This window comes from Bufo gargarizans, chromosome 1, assembly GCF_014858855.1.
Source record: "Bufo gargarizans isolate SCDJY-AF-19 chromosome 1, ASM1485885v1, whole genome shotgun sequence".
Classification (NCBI taxonomy): Eukaryota; Metazoa; Chordata; class Amphibia; order Anura; family Bufonidae; genus Bufo; species Bufo gargarizans.
The window spans coordinates 343,636,873-343,661,461 of record NC_058080.1 but is presented as its reverse complement, the minus strand read 5'-3'; the positions used below and the strand labels follow the sequence as shown (position 1 = coordinate 343,661,461).

At 44.4% G+C, this 24,589-nt stretch overlaps 1 protein-coding gene across 1 annotated transcript in view; it reads right to left on the bottom strand.

Moving 5' to 3' along the window:
* LOC122927160 (protein unc-13 homolog A-like) overlaps positions 1 to 24,589 on the bottom strand; it is a 2,447,183-nt gene that overhangs the window by 188,691 nt on the left and 2,233,903 nt on the right. Inside the window, 1 exon segment of the mRNA XM_044278759.1 lies at positions 18,030 to 18,177. Coding sequence (XP_044134694.1) covers positions 18,030 to 18,177 — 148 coding nt within the window.

The window sequence follows — 24,589 nt, the reverse complement described above, 5'->3', positions numbered from 1 at the left end:
GGATGATGCTTTCACCGTAGATTTTTGTTTTGTGGGATGTTGAGCTTTGAAGAAAGGCTTACAGAGACCGAGCTTGGGCCTTCGGGTAGTTCTGTATATTAAAATATTTTGCAGTGTGTGTTAAATAGTTATGTTGTTTATGTTGTTTATTAGGATAGAATGAGTTGGGGCTAGTTAGGTTGGGTGGGTGAGGGAAGGGGTCTTTTATTTGTGCTTTTAAGTGTTTTATGTGTGTATTGAAGTGGGAGGCCTGCATCTAGCCCTGGACTATGCGGACATGGGTAGACATGGGGCGAGGGGCTAGATGTGGGTGGTGGAGGTAGGGCTGGCCTCGGACTATGCGGACACGAGAGAGACGTGAGGCAGAGGTCAGCCTTGGGTGAAGGGTGATGGAGTAGGTAGTGGGGGTTAGGGCTAGATTAGCGAGGTGAGGTTTGTTTTGCTTTATGTGTTATATTCATAAAAAAAAAAAAAAAAAATTGGTGATGGGAAAAAAAAAAATATATATATAATATTGTTTGTTTTGTACTATTATTATTATTGTTATTATTGTTTTATTTGTCTTATTTGCGTTTCTGTTTTATTGACGAGTAGTCAAGTCTTTCTTTTTTGGGTTTTACAGCTGAACCGGCTAAGTAAGTTTCATTTCTTTTTTAGCATTTGTATATAGTTTGTATATAGTTTTTATAGGGTGTTGGTATGAATGTGATTATGAGTGAGGCTGGGCCAGCTGAGAAGCTGTTCTGTTTTGTCTTGTTTTTTCTTGTCTGTTAAGTTTTGTATTTTTCTAATAAAAAAGAGTTCCCGTAACAGAGGATCTGACTTCATGTCAGCAGAGAATTAGTCTGCATGTCATAGCAGAGAATGAGGCTTCACGTCACCCACCACTGTAAGAGTCCATTTTCATAAGTTTAGGCCCAGCACCCAGGCAGAGGAGAGAGGTCCCGTAACAGACAATCTGGCTTCATGTCAGCAGAGAATTAGTCTGCATGTCATAGCAGAGAATCAGGCTTCACGTCAGCCACCACTGCAACAGTCCATTGGCATATATTTAGGCCCAGCACACAGGCAGAGGAGAGAGGTCCCGTAACAGATAATCTGGCTTCATGTCAGTAGAGAATCAGTCTGCATGTCATAGCAGAGAATCAGGCTTCACGTCACCCACCACTGCAACAGTCCATTGGCATATATTTAGGCCCAGCACCCAGGCAGAGGAGAGAGGTCCCGTAACAGACAATCTGGCTTCATGTCAGCAGAGAATTAGTCTGCATGTCATAGCAGAGAATGAGGCTTCACGTCACCCACCACTGCAACAGTCCATTGGCATATATTTAGGCCCAGCACCCAGGCAGAGGAGAGAGGTCCCGTAACAGACAATCTGGCTTCATGTCAGCAGAGAATTAGTCTGCATGTCATAGCAGAGAATGAGGCTTCACGTCAGCCACCACTGCAACAGTCCATTGGCATATATTTAGGCCCAGCACCCAGGCAGAGGAGAGAGGTCCCGTAACAGAGGATCTGGCTTCATGTCAGCAGAGAATCAGTCTGCATGTCATAGCAGAGAAACAGGCTTCACGTCACCCAACATTGGAACAGTCCATTGGCATATATTTAGGCCCCGGCACCCAGACAGAGGAGAGGTTCATTCAACTTTGGGTAGCCTTGCAATATAATGGTAAAATGAAAATAAAAATAGGATTGAATGAGGAAGTGCCCTGGAGTCCAATAATATATGGTTAAGGGGAGGTAGTTAATGTCTAATCTGGACAAGGGACGGACAGATCCTGTGGGATCCATGCCTGGTTCATTTTTATGAACGTCAGCTTGTCCACATTGGCTGTAGACAGGCGGCTATGTTTGTCTGTAATGACGCCCCCTACCGTGCTGAATACACGTTCAGACAAAACACTGGCCGCCGGGCAGGCCAGCACCTCCAAGGCATAAAAGGCTAGCTCTGGCCACGTCGACAATTTAGAGACCCAGAAGTTGAATGGGGCCGAACCATCAGTCAGTACGTGGAGGGGTGTGCACATGTACTGTTCCACCATGTTAGTGAAATGTTGCCTCCTGCTAACACGTTGCGTATCAGGTGGTGGTGCAGTTAGCTGTGGCGTGTTGACAAAAGTTTTCCACATCTCTGCCATGCTAACCCTGCCCTCAGAGGAGCTGGCATTGACACAGCTGCCTTGGCGACCTCTTGCTCCTCCTCTGCCTTGGCCTTGGGCTTCCACTTGTTCCCCTGTGACATTTGGGAATGCTCTCAGTAGCGCGTCTACCAACGTGCGCTTGTACTCGCGCATCTTCCTATCACGCTCCAGTGCAGGAAGTAAGGTGGGCACATTGTCTTTGTAGCGTGGATCCAGCAGGGTGGCAACCCAGTAGTCCGCACAGGTTAAAATGTGGGCAACTCTGCTGTCGTTGCGCAGGCACTGCAGCATGTAGTCGCTCATGTGTGCCAGGCTGCCCAGGGGTAAGGACAAGCTGTCCTCTGTGGGAGGCGTATCGTCATCGTCCTGCCTTTCCCCCCAGCCACGCACCAGTGATGGACCCGAGCTGCGTTGGGTGCCACCCCGCTGTGACCATGCTTCATCCTCATCCTCCTCCACCTCCTCCTCATCCTCGTCCTCCTCGTCCTCCAGTAGTGGGCCCTGGCTGGCCACATTTGTACCTGGCCTTTGCTGTTGCCAAAAACCTCCCTCTGAGTCACTACGAAGAGACTGGCCTGAAAGTGCTAAAAATGACCCCTCTTCCTCCTCCTCCTCCTCCTCCTCCTGGGCCACCTCCTCTTCGATTATCACCCTAAGTGTTTTCTCAAGGAGACATAGAAGTGGTATTGTAACGCTGATAACGCCGTCATCGCCACTGGCCATGTTGGTGGAGTACTCGAAACAGCGCAACAGTGCACACAGGTCTCGAATGGAGGCCCAGTAATTGGTGGTGAAGTGGTGCTGTTCTGTAGTGCGACTGACCCGTGCGTGCTGCAGCTGAAACTCCACTATGGCCTGCTGCTGCTCGCACAGTCTGTCCAGCATGTGCAAGGTGGAGTTCCACCTGGTGGGCACGTCGCATATGAGGCGGTGAGCGGGAAGGCCGAAGTTATGCTGTAGCGCAGACAGGCGAGCAGCAGCAGGATGTGAATGCCGGAAGCACGAACAGACGGCCCGCACTTTATGCAGCAGCTCTGACATGTCGGGGTAGTTGTGAATGAACTTCTGCACCACCAAATTCAGCACATGCGCCAAGCAAGGGATGTGCGTCAAATTGGCTAGTCCCAGAGCTGCAACGAGATTTCGCCCATTATCACACACCACCAGGCCGGGCTTGAGGCTCACCGGCAGCAACCACTCGTCGGTCTGTTGTTCTATACCCCGCCACAACTCCTGTGCGGTGTGGGGCCTGTCCCCCAAACATATGAGTTTCAGAATGGCCTGCTGACGTTTACCCCGGGCTGTGCTGAAGTGGGTGGTGAAGGTGTGTGGCTGACTGGATGAGCAGGTGGAAGAAGAGGAGGAGGAAGCCGAGAAGGAGGAGGTGGCAACAGGAGGCAAAGAATGTTGCCCTGCGATCCTTGGCGGCGGAAGGACGTGCGCCAAACAGCTCTCCGCCTGGGGCCCAGCTGCCACTACATTTACCCAGTGTGCAGTTAGGGAGATATAGCGTCCCTGGCCGTGCTTACTGGTCCACGTATCTGTGGTTAGGTGGACCTTGCTACAGATGGCGTTGCGCAGTGCACACTTGATTTTATCGGATACTTGGTTGTGCAGGGAAGGCACGGCTCTCTTGGAGAAGTAGTGCCGGCTGGGAACAACATACTGTGGGACAGCAAGCGACATGAGCTGTTTGAAGCTGTCTGTGTCCACCAGCCTAAATGACAGCATTTCATAGGCCAGTAGTTTAGAAATGCTGGCATTCAGGGCCAGGGATCGAGGGTGGCTAGGTGGGAATTTACGCTTTCTCTCAAATGTTTGTGAGATGGAGAGCTGAACGCTGCCGTGTGACATGGTTGAGACGCTTGGTGACGGAGGTGGTGGTGGTGGTGTTGGTGGTACATCCCCTGTTTGCTGGGCGGCAGGTGCCAACGTTCCTCCAGAGGTGGAGGAAGAGGCCGAGGCGGCAGCAGCAGAAGAGGCCGAGGCGGCAGCAGCAGAAGAGGTAACAGGGGGAGCCTGAGTGACTTCCTTGGTTTTAAGGTGTTTACTCCACTGCAGTTCATGCTTTGCATGCAGGTGCCTGGTCATGCAGGTTGTGCTCAGGTTCAGAACGTTAATGCCTCGCTTCAGGCTCTGATGGCACAGCGTGCAAACCACTCGGGTCTTGTCGTCAGCACATTGTTTGAAGAAGTGCCATGCCAGGGAACTCCTTGAAGCTGCCTTTGGGGTGCTCGGTCCCAGATGGCGGCGGTCAGTAGCAGGCGGAGTCTCTTGGCGGCGGGTGTTCTGCTTTTGCCCACTGCTCCCTCTTTTGCTACGCTGTTGGCTCGGTCTCACCACTGCCTCTTCCTCCGAACTGTGAAAGTCAGTGGCACGACCTTCATTCCATGTGGGGTCTAGGACCTCATCGTCCCCTGCATCGTCTTCCACCCAGTCTTGATCCCTGACCGCCTGTTCAGTCTGCACACTGCAGAAAGACGCAGCAGTTGGCACCTGTGTTTCGTCATCATCAGAGACATGCTGAGGTGGTATTCCCATGTCCTCATCATCAGGAAACATAAGTGGTTGTGCGTCAGTGCATTCTATGTCTTTCACCGCTGGGGAAGGGCTAGGTGGATGCCCTTGGGAAACCCTGCCAGCGGAGTCTTCAAACAGCATAAGAGACTGCTGCATAACTTGAGGCTGAGACAGTTTCCCTGGTATGCATGGGGGTGATGTGACAGACTGATGGGGTTGGTTTTCAGGCGCCATCTGTGCGCTTTCTGCAGAAGACTGGGTGGGAGATAATGTGAACGTGCTGGATCCACTGTCGGCCACCCAATTGACTAATGCCTGTACCTGCTCAGGCCTTACCATCCTTAGAACGGCATTGGGCCCCACCATATATGGCTGTAAATTCTGGCGGCTACTGGGACCTGAGGTAGTTGGTACACTAGGACGTGTGGATGTGGCAGAACGGCCACGTCCTCTCCCAGCACCAGAGGGTCCACTAACACCACCACGACCATATCCACGTCCGCGTCCCTTACTAGATGTTTTCCTCATTGTTATGGTTCACCACAAGAACAAAAATATTATTTGGCCCAATGTATTGTATTCAAATTCAGCAGGATATAAATTTGAGGCCTAGTATTTAGGCGCTGGGTGACCGGTATGGATTTAGTGACAGAATTAGACTTGGAAATGCACAGTAGCGTGTGTGTGTGAAGTTATTCTGAATGACCCTATGTGCACCTTGAATATTATATACCCTTTTAGGGATAGATTTCAAATAGCTCTGATATAGCAGAAACCACTAAATTATGAAATTGCTAAATTGGGAATTGTATTTCAACCCAGAACAAAAAATGTGCTTTGACGGACACTAAATAACTTTCCCAGCCACAACAGGACAGCGGTAACGAGAGATTTAGCGGGATATAAATTTGAGGCCTAGTATTTAGGCGCTGGGTGACCGGTATGGATTTAGTGACAGAATTGGACTTGGAAATGCACAGTAGCGTGTGTGTGTGAAGTTATTCTGAATGACCCTATGTGCACCTTGAATATTATATACCCTTTTAGGGATAGATTTCAAATAGCTCTGATATAGCAGAAACCACTAAATTATGAAATTGCTAAATTGGGAATTGTATTTCAACCCAGAACAAAAAATGTGCTTTGACGGACACTAAATAACTTTCCCAGCCACAACAGGACAGCGGTAACGAGAGATTTAGCGGGATATAAATTTGAGGCCTAGTATTTAGGCGCTGGGTGACCGGTATGGATTTAGTGACAGAATTGGACTTGGAAATGCACAGTAGCGTGTGTGTGTGAAGTTATTCTGAATGACCCTATGTGCACCTTGAATATTATATACCCTTTTAGGGATAGATTTCAAATAGCTCTGATATAGCAGAAACCACTAAATTATGAAATTGCTAAATTGGGAATTGTATTTCAACCCAGAACAAAAAATGTGCTTTGACGGACACTAAATAACTTTCCCAGCCACAACAGGACAGCGGTAACGAGAGATTTAGCGGGATATAAATTTGAGGCCTAGTATTTAGGCGCTGGGTGACCGGTATGGATTTAGTGACAGAATTGGACTTGGAAATGCACAGTAGCGTGTGTGTGTGAAGTTATTCTGAATGACCCTATGTGCACCTTGAATATTATATACCCTTTTAGGGATAGATTTCAAATAGCTCTGATATAGCAGAAACCACTAAATTATGAAATTGCTAAATTGGGAATTGTATTTCAACCCAGAACAAAAAATGTGCTTTGACGGACACTAAATAACTTGCCCAGCCACAACAGTACAGCGGTAACGAGAGATTTAGCGGGATATAAATTTGAGGCCTAGTATTTAGGCGCTGGGTGACCGGTATGGATTTAGTGACAGAATTAGACTGGGATATGGCCAAAAAATAACCACACTATTGCTGGTTAAATGCACTTGGTGACGGGCGCAGCTTGCCCCTGATGTAGTATATGGCCAAAAAATGAACAGACTATTGCTGGTTAAATGCACTTGGTGACGGGCGCAGCTTGCCCCTGATGTAGTATATGGCCAAAAAATGAACAGACTATTGCTGGTTAAATGCACTTGGTGTCACAGCTTGACCAACCACACTACTGAGGGTTAAATGCACTTGGTGACGGGCGCAGCTTGCCCCTGATGTAGTATATGGCCAAAAAATGAACAGACTATTGCTGGTTAAATGCACTTGGTGACGGGCGCAGCTTGCCCCTGATTTAGTATATGGCCAAAAAATGAACAGACTATTGCTGGTTAAATGCACTTGGTGTGATAGCTTGACCAACCACACTACTGAGGGTTAAATGCACTTGGTGACGGGCACAGCTTGCCCCTGATGTAGTATATGGCCAAAAAATAAACAGACTATTGCTGGTTAAATGCACTTGGTGTGACAGCTTCACCCTGATGTAGGCTTTAGCCAAAAAACAACCACACCATTGAGGGTTAAATGCACTTGGTGACAGGCGCAGCTTGCCCCTGATGTAGTTTATGGCCAAAAAATAAACAGACTATTGCTGGTTAAATGCACTTGGTGTGACAGCTTCACCCTGATGTAGGCTTTAGCCAAAAAACAACCACACCATTGAGGGTTAAATGCACTTGGTCGCAGCTTGTGCTGGCGCACCACAAGACACAAAATGGCCGCCGATCACCCCAGAAAAATGTGACTGACAAACGGTCTGGGCAGCCTAAAAACAGTGAGCAATTGAGTATCAGCAGCTCAATGATCCACAGCTGCAGATCGATCAATAATCAAGTACTTTGGAGGAGTTAATCTGCCTAATCTCGCCCTACTGTCGCAGCCGCAACCTCTCCCTACGCTAATCAGAGCAGAGTGACGGGCGGCGCTATGTGACTCCAGCTTAAATAGAGGCTGGGTCACATGGTGCTCTGGCCAATCACAGCCATGCCAATAGTAGGCATGGCTGTGATGGCCTCTTGGGGCAAGTAGTATGACGCTTGTTGATTGGCTGCTTTGCAGCCTTTCAAAAAGCGCCAAGAAAGCGTCACAAAAGCGCCAAGAAAGCGACGAACACCGAACCCGGACTTTTACGAAAATGTTCGGGTCCGTGTCACGGACACCCCAAAATTCGGTACGAACCCGAACTATACAGTTCGAGTTCGCTCATCCCTATGCAAATGTACTTTTTAGCAAAAAAATATATATAATTTGTCCCCACAGAATCTAACAGATGGATTTACTTGGATTGTACTTTACTGAAAAAAATGTGAATATGTCACCCCCTGGGTCCCTGAACTCACAGACGATTAGCTATATTATTTTCCCTTTCCCTGGCAAAATATGCATGGGTATATGTTGCCCACTGAAGTAAAAGAACAGGATTAAATTATTGTCCCTGGAACATATGCAGTGCTGGTGCACTGAACTTGCACAAAATGGCACCCCCACCTTAGTCCAGTCACAACTGATGTTTCGCCCACCTAACTAACAGACGGATAAAAATTATTTTTCGGTGTCACTGGGCTCAGGGCAGGGTACAAAAATGTTGCACTTGACCCACAAAACGAAATCGCTGTAGATCACAGAGTTAACATCAAGTTGTGATCTCAGTTAAATTCTTTCCTATTCTTTCCCTCACAGCATCAGCATCCTCTCCCTACACTAGTAAGAGCAGAGTGACGTGCGGTGCTACGTGAATCCAGCTTAAATAGAGGCTGGGTCACATGCTGCACTGGCCAATCACAGCCATGCCATTAGTAGGCATAGCTGTGATGGCTTCTAAGGGCACACAATTTAAATGCTTGTTGATTTGCTGCCCTGCAGCCTTTCAAGAAACACCATTAAATCGCCGAACACCGGGTTCGGGTCCGGGGTAAAAAAATCCTAAGGTTCGCTCAACCCTAACTGTAAGTAAACACACATATAACTGTTTCAGAATACAGTTATATAATGTTCATAATCACTACATTAGCAATATAACAGTTCTAAATACCTATTTTGGCCTCTCTGCTTCCATAAAACACATCTTTTAGTGGTGTGAATGTCTGTACAGCTCCTCTCCTCTGGTATAATGATTCTAGCAGCTCCTGCTAGGGGAATTTCCCACACATTCTGTGTGTGAGGCTGGCTGTGATTGGTCAAAACTCCTGCTGTGTGTGGGGCTGGCTGTAATTGGTCAAGACTCCTGCCCAGCAACAACAGTTTAACTCTATGCTTTCTGTTGTGTCTGATGTGTCATTGATCTTACCTTACATTATATAATGAATCTTAAAAGCATATTATCTTTTCTGGTTCTGTGAACACAAAATCAAACTATTATATGACATCCAAACATGAAGTCACTGTAAATAACTCTGCTTTTGTCTTTAACTTATAAGCATAGGAACTGTATTAAGGTTATTGGCAGGTCTAGCTGTATACACATATAAGCTATATTAGCAACCTAGGACAGGTCTTATCTGGCCAACTACAGGCCTGCCTTGCGGAAAGTGTATTGTACGAACGTGTGGTTAGCATGACAAACTCACATTCATTAAAATGAACCAGGCATGGATCCCACAGGATGTGTCCCTACCTTGGCCAGAGTAGAGAGGTATACTGGCCGCACCCAGTCATTGTTATATTCCAACTCAGTTAGTGCATTCTTTTTGCTATTTCCCAATGTTTTGGGACCTCCACAAACCAAAAAATATATAAAATATATATATTTGATAAAAAAAGTGATCTCCTGCACTGCCACGTCCGTCTTCTTTTCCACTGGGACCTCTGCCTCCAGGCTCAAGATTATTATGTCTTATATTGGCAGAGTAGAGAAGTATACCGGGCACACCTAGCCATTGTTGTACTCCAGAGTAGTTTGTGCTTTCTCTTTACTATTTTCCAATGTTTTGGGGCCTCACAATTTTTTTAAAAAAAAATTAATAAATAAATTCTGGTTACTTTTTCAGCCACGTCCGCCTCCTCTGTCTGCACCGCCACGTCCACTACTTCCGCCTGCACTGCCACATCCGCCTCCTCCTCCAATGGGACCTCCAGCTCCAGGCTCAGGATTTTGTGTCTTATATTGGCAGATTAGAGAAGTATACTGGGCTCACCTAGTCATCAATGGCATACCTCTAATAAAGGCAGACCACACAGCTGCTATGGGGCCCCTGAGGGAAGGGGGCCCACAGTGCTGGATAAGCCCCACCCACTAATTACATAGCTACTACCTGTTAAAAGAGAATGTAAGAAGTGGAGAATGACCTTTGGGGATGTCATCAACCATGTGCCTAGTGCAGGAAACCAAGAAGTCTGAAGGACCTTTGGTGATGCCATCAACCATGTGACCAGTGCAGAGTCATGGTGAAATACCTGTGGGATGTCCATGTGAGGGGCGGAGATTCAGTGTTGTGCCTGAAGGAGAGGTTATTGGTGTCCTGGGATGACCTATATAACACCCTATAAAAGCTGATAGTTGTAGTTCTGCCCTATTATATCCCTCTCCATGTAATTTCAACTTATGCCCTAGTACAGTCTGTTAATGTTGGGAGTTGTAGTTCTCTCCACTTATACCACCTCTCTGTAATTTATACTGATGCCCCATAATAAGCCTGGCCATGGGGGGGGGGTTATAGTTATTTCCTTTTAAAGCGCTCACCTAATAAAACTGGGTTATGCCGTAAAATAATCTGGACATGCTGGGAGTTGTAGTTCTCTCTTCTTGTGCTGGTTTCACATCACCGTTTAGTTTTCCATTTTGTGCGCAGGATCTCAGATGGAAATGGCTCAAACGGATGCCAAATGTGCAGAACCGATGCTTGAAATTCAAGATCTGTTTTTATTTATTTATTTTTCTGTTCTTCTGATGGATCAGTAGTATGGAAAATTAAACAGCGATGTGAACCCGGCCTTATACTCTCTCTGTGTAATATCCACTTGTATCCTATAATAACAGCCTGGACATGCTGGGAGTTGCACTCTCTCCACTTTTACCTCTTCCTAATTTCCAATGACAACAATCTGGTGATGATGAGACTTGTAGTTCCCTTGACACTATTATAATGTTCTGCAGCTTCTGAGGTGTGTATTAGGCTTTGTTCACATCTGTGCTGGTGACGTTCGCTGTTTCGCTCTGTCATAGGAGCACAAGGAAACACAACGAAAATCACTGCATTTCTGGATCTGGCGCTTCTTGGACGACAACATCTGACCAATCCTGCTGACTATGATTAGATCTGACAGGTTTCCATCTGCGAGGCTATAAAACTGTGTCCAGCATTTATGAACTGATCTGCGAATGAGGCCCCAACACAGAAATTATTAAAGCCTTATATGTTCTCAGATTATGAGGTTCTGCAGCAGCTGAGGTGTGTATTAGGAGGTTCTGTAGCAGCTTTTGTAAGTGTTATGGTGTCCTGCAGCAGTTAATGTGTGTATTGTGAGGTTCTGCATCATCTGAGGTATGTATTATGAGGTTCTACAGCAGCTTAGGTGTGTGTTATGAGGTTCTGCCACAGCTGAGGCGTGTATTATAAGGTACTGCAGCAGCTGAGGTGTGTATTAGGAGGTTCTGCAGCAGCTAAGGTGTGTATTAGGAGGTTCTACAGCAGCTAAGGTGTGTATTATGAGGTTCTGCAGCAACTGAGGTGTGTATTAGGCGGTTCTGCAGCAGTCAAAGAAACATCAGTTGTGACTGGACTAATACCTTTAGTTTTCTGTGTCTGCACTTTATAAAATGTACCTGTCCTGTTCCTCTGCCAGCAAGTGACCTGACTGACCAGTCTGGACCTGACCTGATCCAGCAGCATCAACATTCCAGTTCCATGAAGATCTGCCCCAGGCCATGACTGCACTCTGCGAACGGCACAAACAGTAAGTCAGCATTGGGGAGGAGGTGAAGCAGGAACAGGCACAGTCCATGGGGGAAGAATGGCATACTATATAAAAAGTACCAGCATCAGGTAAGGCCAGATAATCACTTGCGATCAGATTTTGGTATTCTGTCCCAGCAGAATACCAGAATCGCCAGATCCAGCATATGCCCAACACTGCTGGCACCTGCCGGATCCCATTCACAATAATGGGGTCAGTCGAGATCCAGCATGCAGCAGTATTTTGTCCTTTGTTTTTGCCAGTATCTGCAACAGAGGCTTCTGCTGAAACCTCTGCAGTAGATGCGCACGTAGCCTAAGGGGTGCTGTGGCTAACTTACAGGGGGGCCCAATTCAGATTCTTGCCATGGTGCTAGTGATTTCTATGTATGCCCCTGCTAAACATTGTTTTACTCCTGCACAGTCTGTGCATTCTCTTTGCTACTTCTACCTCCACAACCCCCCCCCCAAAAAAAAGAAATAATTTATAAAAAAAAAAAGTTATAACCTCTTGCACCGCCACGCTTGCCCCTTCCGTCTGCACCGCCACATCCGCCTCTTCTGCCTGCACCACCATGTCCACCTCCTCCTCCACTGGGACCTCCACCTCCAGGCTCAAGATTATTATGTCTTATATTGGCAGACAGTAGAGAAGTTTATCTGCCACACCCAGCCATTTATTATACTGCAGCGCACTTTGTGCATTCTCTATGCCTTTTCCCAATGTCTGGTGGTCGACAGTTACCAACATCCCCCCCCCCCAAAAAATAAAAATAAAATAAAATTAAGAATTGTAATAAGAAGACCCATTTTGCATTCATCTAACTGTTGTAGGAGAGGAAATTCTTCTGTGGAGTGTGTCTGTGAAAGTCCTGAATAAAAAAAATATATATAGTAACACACCCTTTTTTTTAACCTAGTTTTAACCCAGGACATACAGGCACCAAACTGGTACACCATGGCCTTTAGCAACCTGACACAGAATTGACAGACACATGGAAAAAAAAAAACTTAAACAGTGTTGACTTCCTCCCCCGCCTCTTCCACCTACACGTCCACGTCCACTTCCTCCTCCACTCGGACCTCCACCTCCTGGCTCAAGATTATTATGTCTTCTATTGGCAGAGTAGAGAAATATACCGGCCACGCCCCCAAAAATGGCTAAAGGTCACACATGTAATTGACACATAAAAAAAAAAAAAGAAGAACAGAAAGAGTCTTGGCTTCTTCGTCCACCTACACCACCGCGTCCACAGCTCCTCAACTTCCTACTCCATTTGGACATCTGCCTCTTGGTTCAAGATTGTTATCTTTTATGTATTTTGTTATTTTAAGTAATTTCCCTATCCACATTTGTTTGCAGGGTCATTGTACTGCTCTTATGCCAACTTTGGAGCCTTTTGCAACCCTCTAGCCCTTTCTATGACTTTTTTTTTACAGCCATTTAAGTGCCCAAAAGTTTGGGTCCCCATTGACTTCAATGGGGTTAATTGTTCGGGGTCAAGTTCAAAACCCAAATCGAACTTTGAAATGAATTTCATCCAAACTCCTCGAACCCGGACATCCATCTTATCCCTACCTAACACTAAACAGGAAGATAAAGCTCATATGCAATTCCCCCTGGCTTCTTGGGGGAGGTGCTGTACTCCATTATTTCCTGGACACTATAATAGTGGAGGACAAATAACTTATTGCAGTTGCTTTATAGCAGGCATCCTCAAACTGCGGCCCTCCAGCTGTTGTAAAACTACAACTCCCACAATGTCCTGCTGTAGGCTGATACCTGTAGGCTGTTCGGGCATGCTGGGAGTTGTAGTTTTGCAACAGCTGGAGGGCCGCAGTTTGAGGATGCCTGCTTTAGAGTGTACACGTACACGTACACACACACACTGCAGCACTGTCTATAAAACAATATAGGAGCAAAATGTGTTCTTCCAGTATGGTTGACATATATAGTTATTTTTTTGTATTTTTAAAAATGACCTTAACATTTAACAACTAGAAAAGCTACAATTTCTGGGGAAATTGTGTGGAGTGTTCTTGCATCCACCAGTAGTCTACAACTGGAGTCGGCGGAGTAACTGGGTGAAGTGGCTTGAGTAAATGTTGTGTGGTTGGAGTGGCTGGAGTAACTGTGGAAAGGTTGGACTGGGCAGAGTAACTTTATGGAGTGGCAGAGTAACTGTGTGGAGTGAGTAAAGATGGTAAACATTACACTAACCAATTGATTGATAAAATTTTAAAAGTGCACATGGCAAGCTTGATAGAGTGAGAAATGCATTTCAACTTTTATTTATTTATATAGCACATTTAATTGCAATATTGTTGCCCAAAGTGCTTTACAGTTACATTTAAACATACATTTATAAAAACATTAGCAGCCGATTTTGTGTAGGTGGGCTTGAAAATGAGGGAGTGGTGGCAGTTTCGAAATCATGTCCTGATTTTTCAGCTCACACTCTAGCTTTTGTCACTCTGCTAGCTGCTCACACACCTGGGTTCCTATGGCACTCTGCTCACTTCACTGGCGGTTGCCATCTTCAAACGGTTGTAGTTAAAAAATGATAAATTCTATACTGAAGAGCTTTATATTGTGAGAATCACAAGACCCATACCTACATAGTATGTCTCTGAAATATAAAAAATGAAGGCACAGTCGCAGTTTAGAAATTGCCATTCAAATTTGCTAGAGAGGAGTTTCAATGAATGTCAATGCGCGGCATGAGTTGCCAACACATGGTCATATTGTGAAACCTATCATGACTATGGCTTAGCCATTGACATTTTTGGTGGCAGGAGGGATAGCTGAGCGTTTTGATATAAGATTTGTGTAGGTAGGCTTAAAATTGAGGGAGTAGTGGCAGTTTAGAAATTATGTCCTGATTTTTCAGCTCGCACTCTATATTTTGTCAGCCATTCATTCCTATGGGACCAATTTTGCCACAAAAACACCAATATTTTGTGAACCAGTATATTACTGTCTATGTAGTGTAAAAACTGTGGGAGAAGTTAGGGTGGTAAATTTGGCTGCAAAAATAAGAATTTATATGTGAGATAACAGTAAGTGGTCTTGCCATGCAAGAACACTTAATAAACAAATTTGTTCACATTTAGTAATGTCAGTGAACCTAGCTTATTTTGTAAAAATGATCTGTGTCTATCCCAACAAGAGGTGTGACTTATCCAAAAGGGCATGGCCTCACAGCAAGGGAGTGGCCTAAATAAAACAGACATTCCATTCAAAGGGCTTTCTTCTGCAAACAATGCCCCAACTGTCAGTGGGTTTTGCGTGTTTACTTCAATGGACCTTAGCAGCAATACAACCTATGGACAGGTCTGACAATGTTTTGGAAGAATAAAAAAGAAATTGCGAACAACCCCTTTAACCCCTTTGGGACACAGCCTTATTTGACCTTAAGGACCAGGCCATTTTTTGCAAATCTGACCAGTGTCACTTTAAGTGGTGATAACTTTAAAACGCTTTGACTTATCCAGCCCATTTGGAGATTGTTTTTTCGTCACATATTGTACTTCATGACACAGGTAAAATGAAGTAAAAAAAAAAAATATATTTATAAAAAAATACCAAATTTACCCAAAATTTGTAAAAAATTGCTTCAATTTCTCTACTTCTATAATACATAGTGTAAGCCTGCAAGGGGGGGGGGCAGCGTACGGTTCTGGACATTCATGGACGCACAGATGTTATAAAGTTCACGTCAATTTTTATTTAGGGTCCAATTTCAGGAAGTTTACATCAACACATGCTTTTTAGTGGAACCCAGGATTTTGAGTATAGCAGTAACAAATCACAAAACAAAAGCCTTCCCGTCTGGGACTAACTAATAACACAGAGTTAGTCTCACCTAGGCTACAGTTGGTAAGCTGACGTTCACACATGCTGTAGTCTGTTCCCTGGTCATCAGTATTCACAGCACTGTGTGCTGTCCTTGCAGGCTTCTACCTAAGTGAGCCACAACACTCTGTATATAAAAATCTAATGAGGTTAACTGCCTTAAGGTGTTTCAGAGCATAACAACAAACTGGCCTGGAAGAAAGGGAACGGTTGCTCCCTCTACCAACCTTAACAACCGTTCCGCATAATCCAGGCCCCACGTATTTCCAGAAAGAATCCTGCCTAAACAACTAAGTTTGTTCAGGCCACAGCACTCCCTGGATTACACTACCTTCACCCAGGTGAGAAATCTGGGTGAAATATACCTTCCTCCCACCAGTATTCCACCTGCATGACCACAATAGTAATACCTCCAAAAATAGTTATTACTTTACATTCCCCATATGTCTACTTCATGTTTGGATCATTTTGGGAATGATATTTTATTTTTTGGGGATATTACAAGGCTTAGAAGTGTATCTTGAAATTTTCAGACATTTTCAAAAACCCAATTTTTAGGGACCAGTTCAGGTCTGAAGTCACTTTGTGAGGCTTACATAATAGAAACCACCCAAAAATGACCCAATTCTAGAAACTACACCACTCAAGGTATTCACTGATTTTACAAACTTACAGAATTAATGGAAAATAGAGATACAATTTCAAAATGTCACTTTTTTGGCAGATTTTCCATTTTAATAATTTTTTTCCAGTTACAAAGCAAGGGTTAACAGCCAAACAAAACTCAATATTTATTGCCTTGATTCTGTAGTTTACAGAAACACCTCATATGTGGTCGTAAACACGGCAGGGCACAGAAGGAAAGGAATGCCGTACGGTTTTTGGAAGGCAGATTTTGCTGGACTAGTTTTTTTGACACCATGTCCCATTTGAAGCCCCCCTGATGCACCCCTAGAGTAGAAACTCCAAAAAAGTGACCCCATTTTAGAAACTACGGAGTAGGGTGGAAGTTTTGTTGGTACTAGTTTAGGGTACATATGATTTTTGGTTGCTCTGTATTACACTTTTTGTGAGGCAAAGTAACAAGAAATAGCTGTTTTGGCACCGTTTTTATTTGTTAGTTACAACATTCATCTGACAGGTTAGATCATGTGGTATTTTCATAGACCAGGTTGTCACGGACACGGCGATACCTAATATATATACTTTATTTTTTTTGTTTCAAAAAAGAAATCATTGTGTAAAACTTAAATAAATAAAAAAATGTTTTGGTGTTTCCATAGTCTGAGAGCGATAATTTTTTCAGTTTTTGGGCGATTACCTTGGGTAGGGTATGATTTTTGCAGGATGAGATGACTGTTTTATTGGCATTATTTTTTGGGGGGGGGGGGGGGTGTGACTTTTTTATCGCTTGCTATTACAAGTTATTACGGACGCTGTGATACCTAATATGTATACTTTTTTATGTATGTAAGTTTTACACAATAATATCATTTTTGTAACAAAAAGAAAATCATGTTTTAGTGTCTCCATATTCTGAGAGCCATAGTTTTATTCAGTTTTTGGGCAATTATCTTAGGTAGGGTCTCATGTTTTGCTGGATGAGATGACGGTTTGATTGGCATTATTTTGATCGCTTGCTATTTCACTTTTTGTGATATAAGGTGACAAAAAATTGTTTATTTAGCACAGTTTTTATTTTTTTATTTTTACGGTGTTCATCTGAGGGGTTAGTTAATGTGATATTTTTATAGAGCTGGTCGATACGGATGCGGTAATACCTAATATGTATACTTTTTTTAAAACAAAAAAAAAAATGATGTTTTAGTGTCTCCATATTCTGAGCCATATTTTTTTGCAAGGTGAGGCTACAGTTAGATTGGTACTATTTTGGTGGGCAAACGCCTTTTTGATCACTTGCTGTTGTACTTTTTGTGATGTAAGGTGACAATTTTTTTTTTATTTAGCACAGTTTTTATTTTTTACGGTGTTCATCTGAGGGGTTAGGTCAATTTATTTTTATTTTTTCAACTTTTTTTTCACTTTATTTTTTGTCCCACTTTGGGACTTTTGTGGGTCTAATCCCTTTACAATGCATTCCAATACTTCTGTATTGGAATGCATTTGCTATATGAGTAATACACTGTGTATTACTCATATAGCTTCCTGCCTGTGAAATCCAGGGAGCTGGATCTCACAGGCTCGTCACCGAAAAGCAGCGCAATAGCTTCCTTAGGCATCGCGCTGCCTTCCATGCCATCAGGTCCCCCCTACAGCCGCATGGGGACCCGATGGCACCGCCCGCCGGCGCCGGAACCGCAAGTAAAAGCCGCAAACCGCAGGTCTGAATTGACTTGCGGTTTGTGGCGATCGCCGACACGGCACATTTAGCCAAGGTGCCTGCTCAATAATTTGAGCAGGCACCTTGTTCCGATCACCGGAAATACACATGACACATGATCGGAAATACACATGACGAACCGGTACGTCATGTGTCCTTAAGTACCAGGACAACATGCCGTACCGGTACGTCATGTGTCCTGAAGAGGTAAAGTATAAGTATGATTTATGTTTGTGTCTGCAATCAAAAAGCAGCTGTCACCTCTCACCATGTAAATACTTTCACACCTTCAAACATCTGGCAAATACTGTAGAAGAAAATTTAAAAAAATCTTACCCTGAGCAGACTGTGTTTGGACAAAGGTTTTGATCAGTGTATCTGTAGCCTGTGTATAAAGAGATAGTGCATAGCGTAGAGATTGTAGATCAGGACTTTTCTCCAGGAAAGTCTTTTTGAGACCAACACCTCCAGCATGGAAATATTGCTGTAAAGTAAAACAAGTCAAATTAGCACAGTATAAGACACCACCCTTCACCCATTACTGTTGCTATCCCACATCTTGTAAGTTAAGTTATCCTCTCTATTGTGAATATGGGATAACTTGAAATTACCAGAATACACCTTGAAAGAGAATCAGTCACTACTATGGCTATGTCTGTTATAGTAAATACTTGTATTTTCAATGTAACAGCTCTTGAGTATATTTCTGCATTGTGCCATTTCTCTTGAATATTTATGAATACATTGACCACTGTGGTTACTATTAACGGTCCTGCTCTAAACAGTTTGACACCGATTATGCAGTGTCCCACTCAAGTGACTGTGGGCCCCGCAAACGTATTTTAATTATGTATTAATGTCATGTGATATGCCTGTATTTTGCATTTTATTTCCTGTCATATTCTTCATGTCGCAATGTGATTCTATCTGCAAATATCCTTTACACAGGCCTAGTCAGGGTGCACTACACTTGTTTCTCCCCAAGATGGAGCAGTGCCAGTGGGTATAAATAGCCTACCTCAGACCTAAGTTAGGCAGAGTGTTGGCTGGTTGAGGTCAAACCAAACCATTTCAGATGAGCTCAGGTCAATCCAAGTGACAGTTCAGTTAAATGCAGTTCTCTCATGAGCCTCCAAGAAAGCAACAGCAATGTAGCTGAATATCTAGAGGGAGGCATCATCCAAGCCTCTTTACTCTGTCCCTGTCAGCTCCACAGACCAGGGTTAAGGCCTGCAATCATTCTACCTAGAGGTGAGCAATCCACTACTATAGATCGCTCTTCCAGGGCGTGCAGCCGAGTATATAAGGAATTATCACGTTTATGCAAGACAAAGGATTAGCAAGATAGTCATTACCTGGGGACTTATTAGGCACCTTTGTAGTAGGTGTAGGAGATAGCTTGAAGCATCTACATCTCCAGTTCAAATCCTGAGGACAGTTAGGCCAACTGTCAGAACAACATTGGAATAGAAGTTTCAGGATTCAGAAAAGCACCTTTAATCACGGATTAGGATCAGGCCGGAGTTTTGACTTTCATATTATTACAAGCCTGGTCTGAGCAGTAGCTTTCTTATGTATTACAAGAACCTGTACTTCATTCAGGATTTGCATTTTCCCCTTTCTGCATATGTATGGGAGATTGTGCTTGATGCCAGATTGTATCAAGAGACTGTTTTAATGCATTGAATGTGTTGCTATTGTGAGACAGTGACAGGTCTCAGGCAGGTTAGAGGCAAGGAAGGGGTGGATAGTGCTGTCCACGCCCCTATTCCACCATAGGTGAGACCAGCTGGAGGTACTCAGCCTGGCATAAAGCACCTCCCAGAGTGTCATCAAGGGGAGAGTGTGTTACCTGTGGATAGAGGCCTGGAGGCTCTCTCAGTGTGCTCTCAGCTGGGCAAGGCTGAGGGACCACAAGGCTGGGAGATTGTCTGGAGTTGGGTGACGAAGCGACGCCTGGGAGTACCTCCAGCTGGTCTCGCCTATGGTGGAATAGGGGCGTGGACAGCACTATCCACCCCTTCCTTGCCTCTAACCTGCGTGAGACCTGTCACTGTCTCAAGCGGACTACTAAGCCCCAGTCCCCCACAATAAACACTGAACTGGAGACAGTGTGCGTACTGGACTCTGTACAGCCAGGAGGCCGTGGGACATTGCCTGACAAAGCTGCGTGTGTTCACAGGGTGTGAATTGTGACTTAGGTGAGTCAGGTACTTCATGTTTAGTTAGAGCCCAGCCAGGCAGGTGTTTATTTTGTATTATTTATGTTTGGTTTGCTGAGGCACAATAAATGCATTGCTTGGACCTGAAACCTGGTGTCCTGAAGACGATTCTTGTGAGAATGACCCCCGGAGATGAGCTAACCCCCCACACTATCAAGAGTCATCTTTAGTAAAGTTCTCTTTTGAGTTTCATCCTGCTTGCCTCAGACTCAAGTTCCTCTATTAATACAACAGTAAATGGTTGTACCTCCATACAAAAGGTACTGGCGTCACGACTACAAGGGACCTTGCCACTGGCACATTAATAGAGACCACCAAGTGCACCTCAAACCACCATCTGGCCAGTGTCCCTTGTACCAGAGTGTGCCCCAGAGAATCCTTGTGCCGTTCTCCTCTTCACTTATGCGAGCCTACCCAGGGACGACATAACCGTGAGTAACAAGAACTGTATTTACCTCGGCCCACCTATTGCTCACACCGTGACCTCACACATAATTCCCCTGCAAGGTCTGGCATACCGCAATTAGACAGACAGACTATGTTGAATTTATTCATTAATTTCTAGAACAGATAATAGAAGAGAGGTATAATCTAAAGCACTAAAAACAGGCTTCACAATGGGTATTTCATAAGGATTACAAGTATTTAGTAAAACAGATATGCCAGGAGCTGTGACAGATCCTCTTTAAAGGAAACCTGTCACCATGAAAATTAAATCCAATCTACTGATAGCATGTTATAGGGTAGGAGAAGCTGAGCAAATTAATATATAGTGCCTAGTGTTGAGCAAATCAAAGTTGATGAAGTGGAATTCTATCTGAATTTCAGGAAGAATTCAATTCATTATGAAGCCAAATTTCCTTGCGCTTTGTGGCAACAAATCTGATTTTTTTCTAAAATGGCTGCACATTACAAAGAGGAAGTAAAAAGCCCGGGAATTAGGGATTACCCATAATGCCATGCCAGTCAATCAGCAGATAGCCAGACCCTATGATGTCAAAGCCCTATAAAAAGCCTCATCCTGTCTGACCTCCGCCATTTTCCAGTGAACGTAGTGCAGGGAGAGACGTTACAGGCACTAGGGAAAGTGATTAGGAAACACTTTATTTACAAAATATTACTTTAGAGAAGTTCAGGGGCAGCTTAGAGATAGTGTAGGGATATAATAGGGAGGCATTAGCCACACTATAGGGAGAGAGCAGGGGCCAACTGAACAGTGAAAAGATTGGCTCATAGCGAATATATTCTATATTATTGGGGTTAAAAAGCGTTCTAATACTGCTGATTTTAGGTTGTTCAAAATTCTTTTAACATATGTAATTCCATTAATCCTTGATTATGTTACTGGGGTGAAATTGCAGTCTGAAACTGCTTAGTTTGGGTTGTTCTCATTCTTTAATACATAATTAAATCCTTGATAATCTGTTAATCAGATTTTGGGGTATTTGATTTCTTTTATCCAAAAGTAAATCCATTAAGCCTTAATTGTGTAATTGGGGTGAAATTGCGGCTTGATACTAGATTATTTTATTCATAAGTGTGACGAATCCCGCACCTTGCAGCCCCTCCTGATGTCAACTACATCAAGCTCACAAGATACGGTTTCGCCACTGGTTTCCAAGATATGATGTTACGCCCTCCCTGGGAACATGCAAGGTCAGCGTGCTACAATTTACACAGACCCCTATTGTCCACGCAGGTACAGGGAGGCATGGGAAGTGAGAGACGATGGTCCACACTGCTTCCGGCATAACTCCACACCTGCTCACAACCTTGACAATCTGAGAGGGCATTTTCACTGCCCCAGTGAAACAGCGCCCTGTCAGCCTGGTAGACTACCACCAGTCCCTCATTAGATATAGCTACCTGGGGTTATTCCCACCCTGTTATAATCCTGCTAGCAGACCGGGCTTATAACTATGCAAAAACACGGATGTGGGAATTCGTGGTCCGAGATACAAGGACAGCACAAGAATAAATTATATATTTAATTGCCTTCAAGGGGGCACTAGACAATACACAATATACACAGAGAATATATACAGTGGTTGGATGTGCAAATACAGGTGGTATGATACAACAGAGTTAAACAGAGCAAGAGTCGGTTATCAGGTGGATGAGTAATCTATTGGGTTATGAGGAATTCTGGGTTGCTGTAATCCTTGGCTATAGTCACGTGGGAGCAGTGATGTCAGCAGTTGGTCTACAGTCCCTCCAAACACATTACTGAATGTGACCCCCTTCAGAGAAAGACGTTGTTCTCTGGCCTGCATTGGCCTTTTTACCTGTAGTCGGTCCCTCCCCTCTCTCCCTCTGGGAGAAGTCCATCCTCCCTTCCTTGTCCTGGTAGCCAAAGAACCAAAAAACCTATTATGGCCCATAGCTCCAGAGCGGAAGGTCACAGGGAGATGGTTCTGGGACCAATGTGGTGAAGAACAAACATAGCACTGTTATGTTACCCCTGGGAGATCTCTGCATCTCCCCTTCCTGGCATCCTACTCCAAAACTGCACCCTGGGGCATGTCCTTCTTGGCCCCAGGGTTGCAGATATTTAACTGGTTTATGCCTGTGATGGACTGGCAATTCATAATTCATTATGAACCCCCAGTTCCATTAGGTCTGATGACCAGCTAAGCCCCCCCCCACCAGCATTCATCCTGCCAGAGCCATTGTGGTTGAGTTAAGTCCTTTTCCATGTTAGTGTTTTACCACTTAGTATGTACGGGTGCCTTGTATTATTTCTATCCATATGCATAACCTTACATTTGTCAGTGTTAAACCTCATCTTCCACTTAGTTGCCCAAGCCTCCAATCTATCCAGATCCATTTGTAGCAGTATATTGCCCTCTTCCGTGTCAATTACTTTACACAGTTTAGTGTCATCTGTAAAAATGTATCTTTTACTGTGCTAGTCTTCTACAAGATCATTAATAAATATATTGAAGAGGATAGGGCCCAGTACTGACCACTGAGGTACTCCACTAGTGACAGTGACCCAATCTGAGTGTGTACCGTTAATAACCACCCTCTGTTTTCTATTACTGAGCCAGTTACTTACCCACATACAGACATTTTCTACCAGTCCGAGCATTTTATATACTAACCTTTTATGCGGTACAGTGTCAAATGCTTTGGAGAAGTCCAGTCCAGTCCACATTCAGTAGTGATCACGTTCTTTTTTTACATAAGCAAATCCATTCATTCTTATTTTTATAGGGTGAAATTGCGGCCTGATACTACAGATTTTGGAGTGTTCATGTTCTTTTATACATAATTCAATCCGTTAATCCTTGTGTAATTGGGGTGAAATTGTGTCCTGATATGACAGATTTTCGGGTGTGCATGCTTTTATACATAATTCAATCCGTTAATCCTTACTTTCTTGACGATATGAATGGACTTTATTCAAAGCATAATAACATCATCAGTGGCTAGTTTGGGCTCAAGTCTGAGCCTTTTCCAACTACAATATGTGTTGTAGATTGAAAAAGGCTTAGGCTTGAGCTGAAACTAGTCACTGATGATGCTATTATGCTTCGAATAAAAGTCTTCTTTTATTGTCAAGAATGTGAGTGTAGGTCCTTCTTCACTATATACTAGTGGGACGCCTTCCCTGGACGTGTGCACAATGTGCAAATCGCAGTGTTGGCCCATCTTCTATACATAGTGTGGGGATTTGCTCTGGTAGACAGGTTAGCGGACGCAGTATAGAGGCAAGGAACCAGGTTTTAAATCAAACTTTAGTGTTTTATTCACACTCAGCAAACACAATGTTCACCTGGAATCCTAGGTGTCGGTTCACACCTGGCTGAATGCTCAACCACAGCAAAGTTCACTGGCAGGCTTCCAGGCAGCCTGCACACCTGTTTGCAGTCTTCAGCCTGGAGGACTCCACAGCTTCACTGTCATATGGAGGAAAATCCACTCCACCTGAAAGTGCTGACTGCTGTTATAAGCCTGCTAAGACCCAGCCTGGAACGTGGGGAGTAGCCACTCACCCAGCACTTTGGCTACTCCCAGTTAGAGCCATCCCGAATCAGCTTTACAGCCATACTGAACAGCTGAAGTGTCAAACTGCAATCTGCAATATTGACACTTCAGGGGAAAAAAACGTCTCTTACCTCATCAAGCCATCAATGATGGCCCCTTGTTCCTTCCTACATACCTCCCCCCTTTGTTCAACCCTGAGGGGGTGGACACACATTAAACAGTGTACCCGGGACAGGGCATCCACGTTTCCTAGGAACCGGCCTGCCCTGTGTTCCACTGAAAACTTGAAATTTTGCAAAGACAGAAACCACCGGGTGACCCAGGCATTTCTGTCCTCTGACTGGATCATCCATTTGAGAGGGGAGTGGACGGTAACCAGACAAAACTTTCTCCCCAACAAATAATAGCGGAGAGACTCGAGTGCCAACTTGATAGCCAGGCACTCTCTCTCCACTATACTATACCTGGTTTCGGATGGGGTAAGCTTCTGGCTCCTCCCCATTGACTTCCTGAAACAGTACAGCACTGAGACCTACTTCGGAGGCATCGGTCTGTACTATAAACTCCCTTTTGAAGTCGCTTCAAAGCAGAGAAAGCCTTTTCCACCTGCTTATTCCAATGGACTGTCACTGACTTGCATCCCTTCAAATGGCCTGTCAATGGTGCGGCCATTGAGGCAAAGTA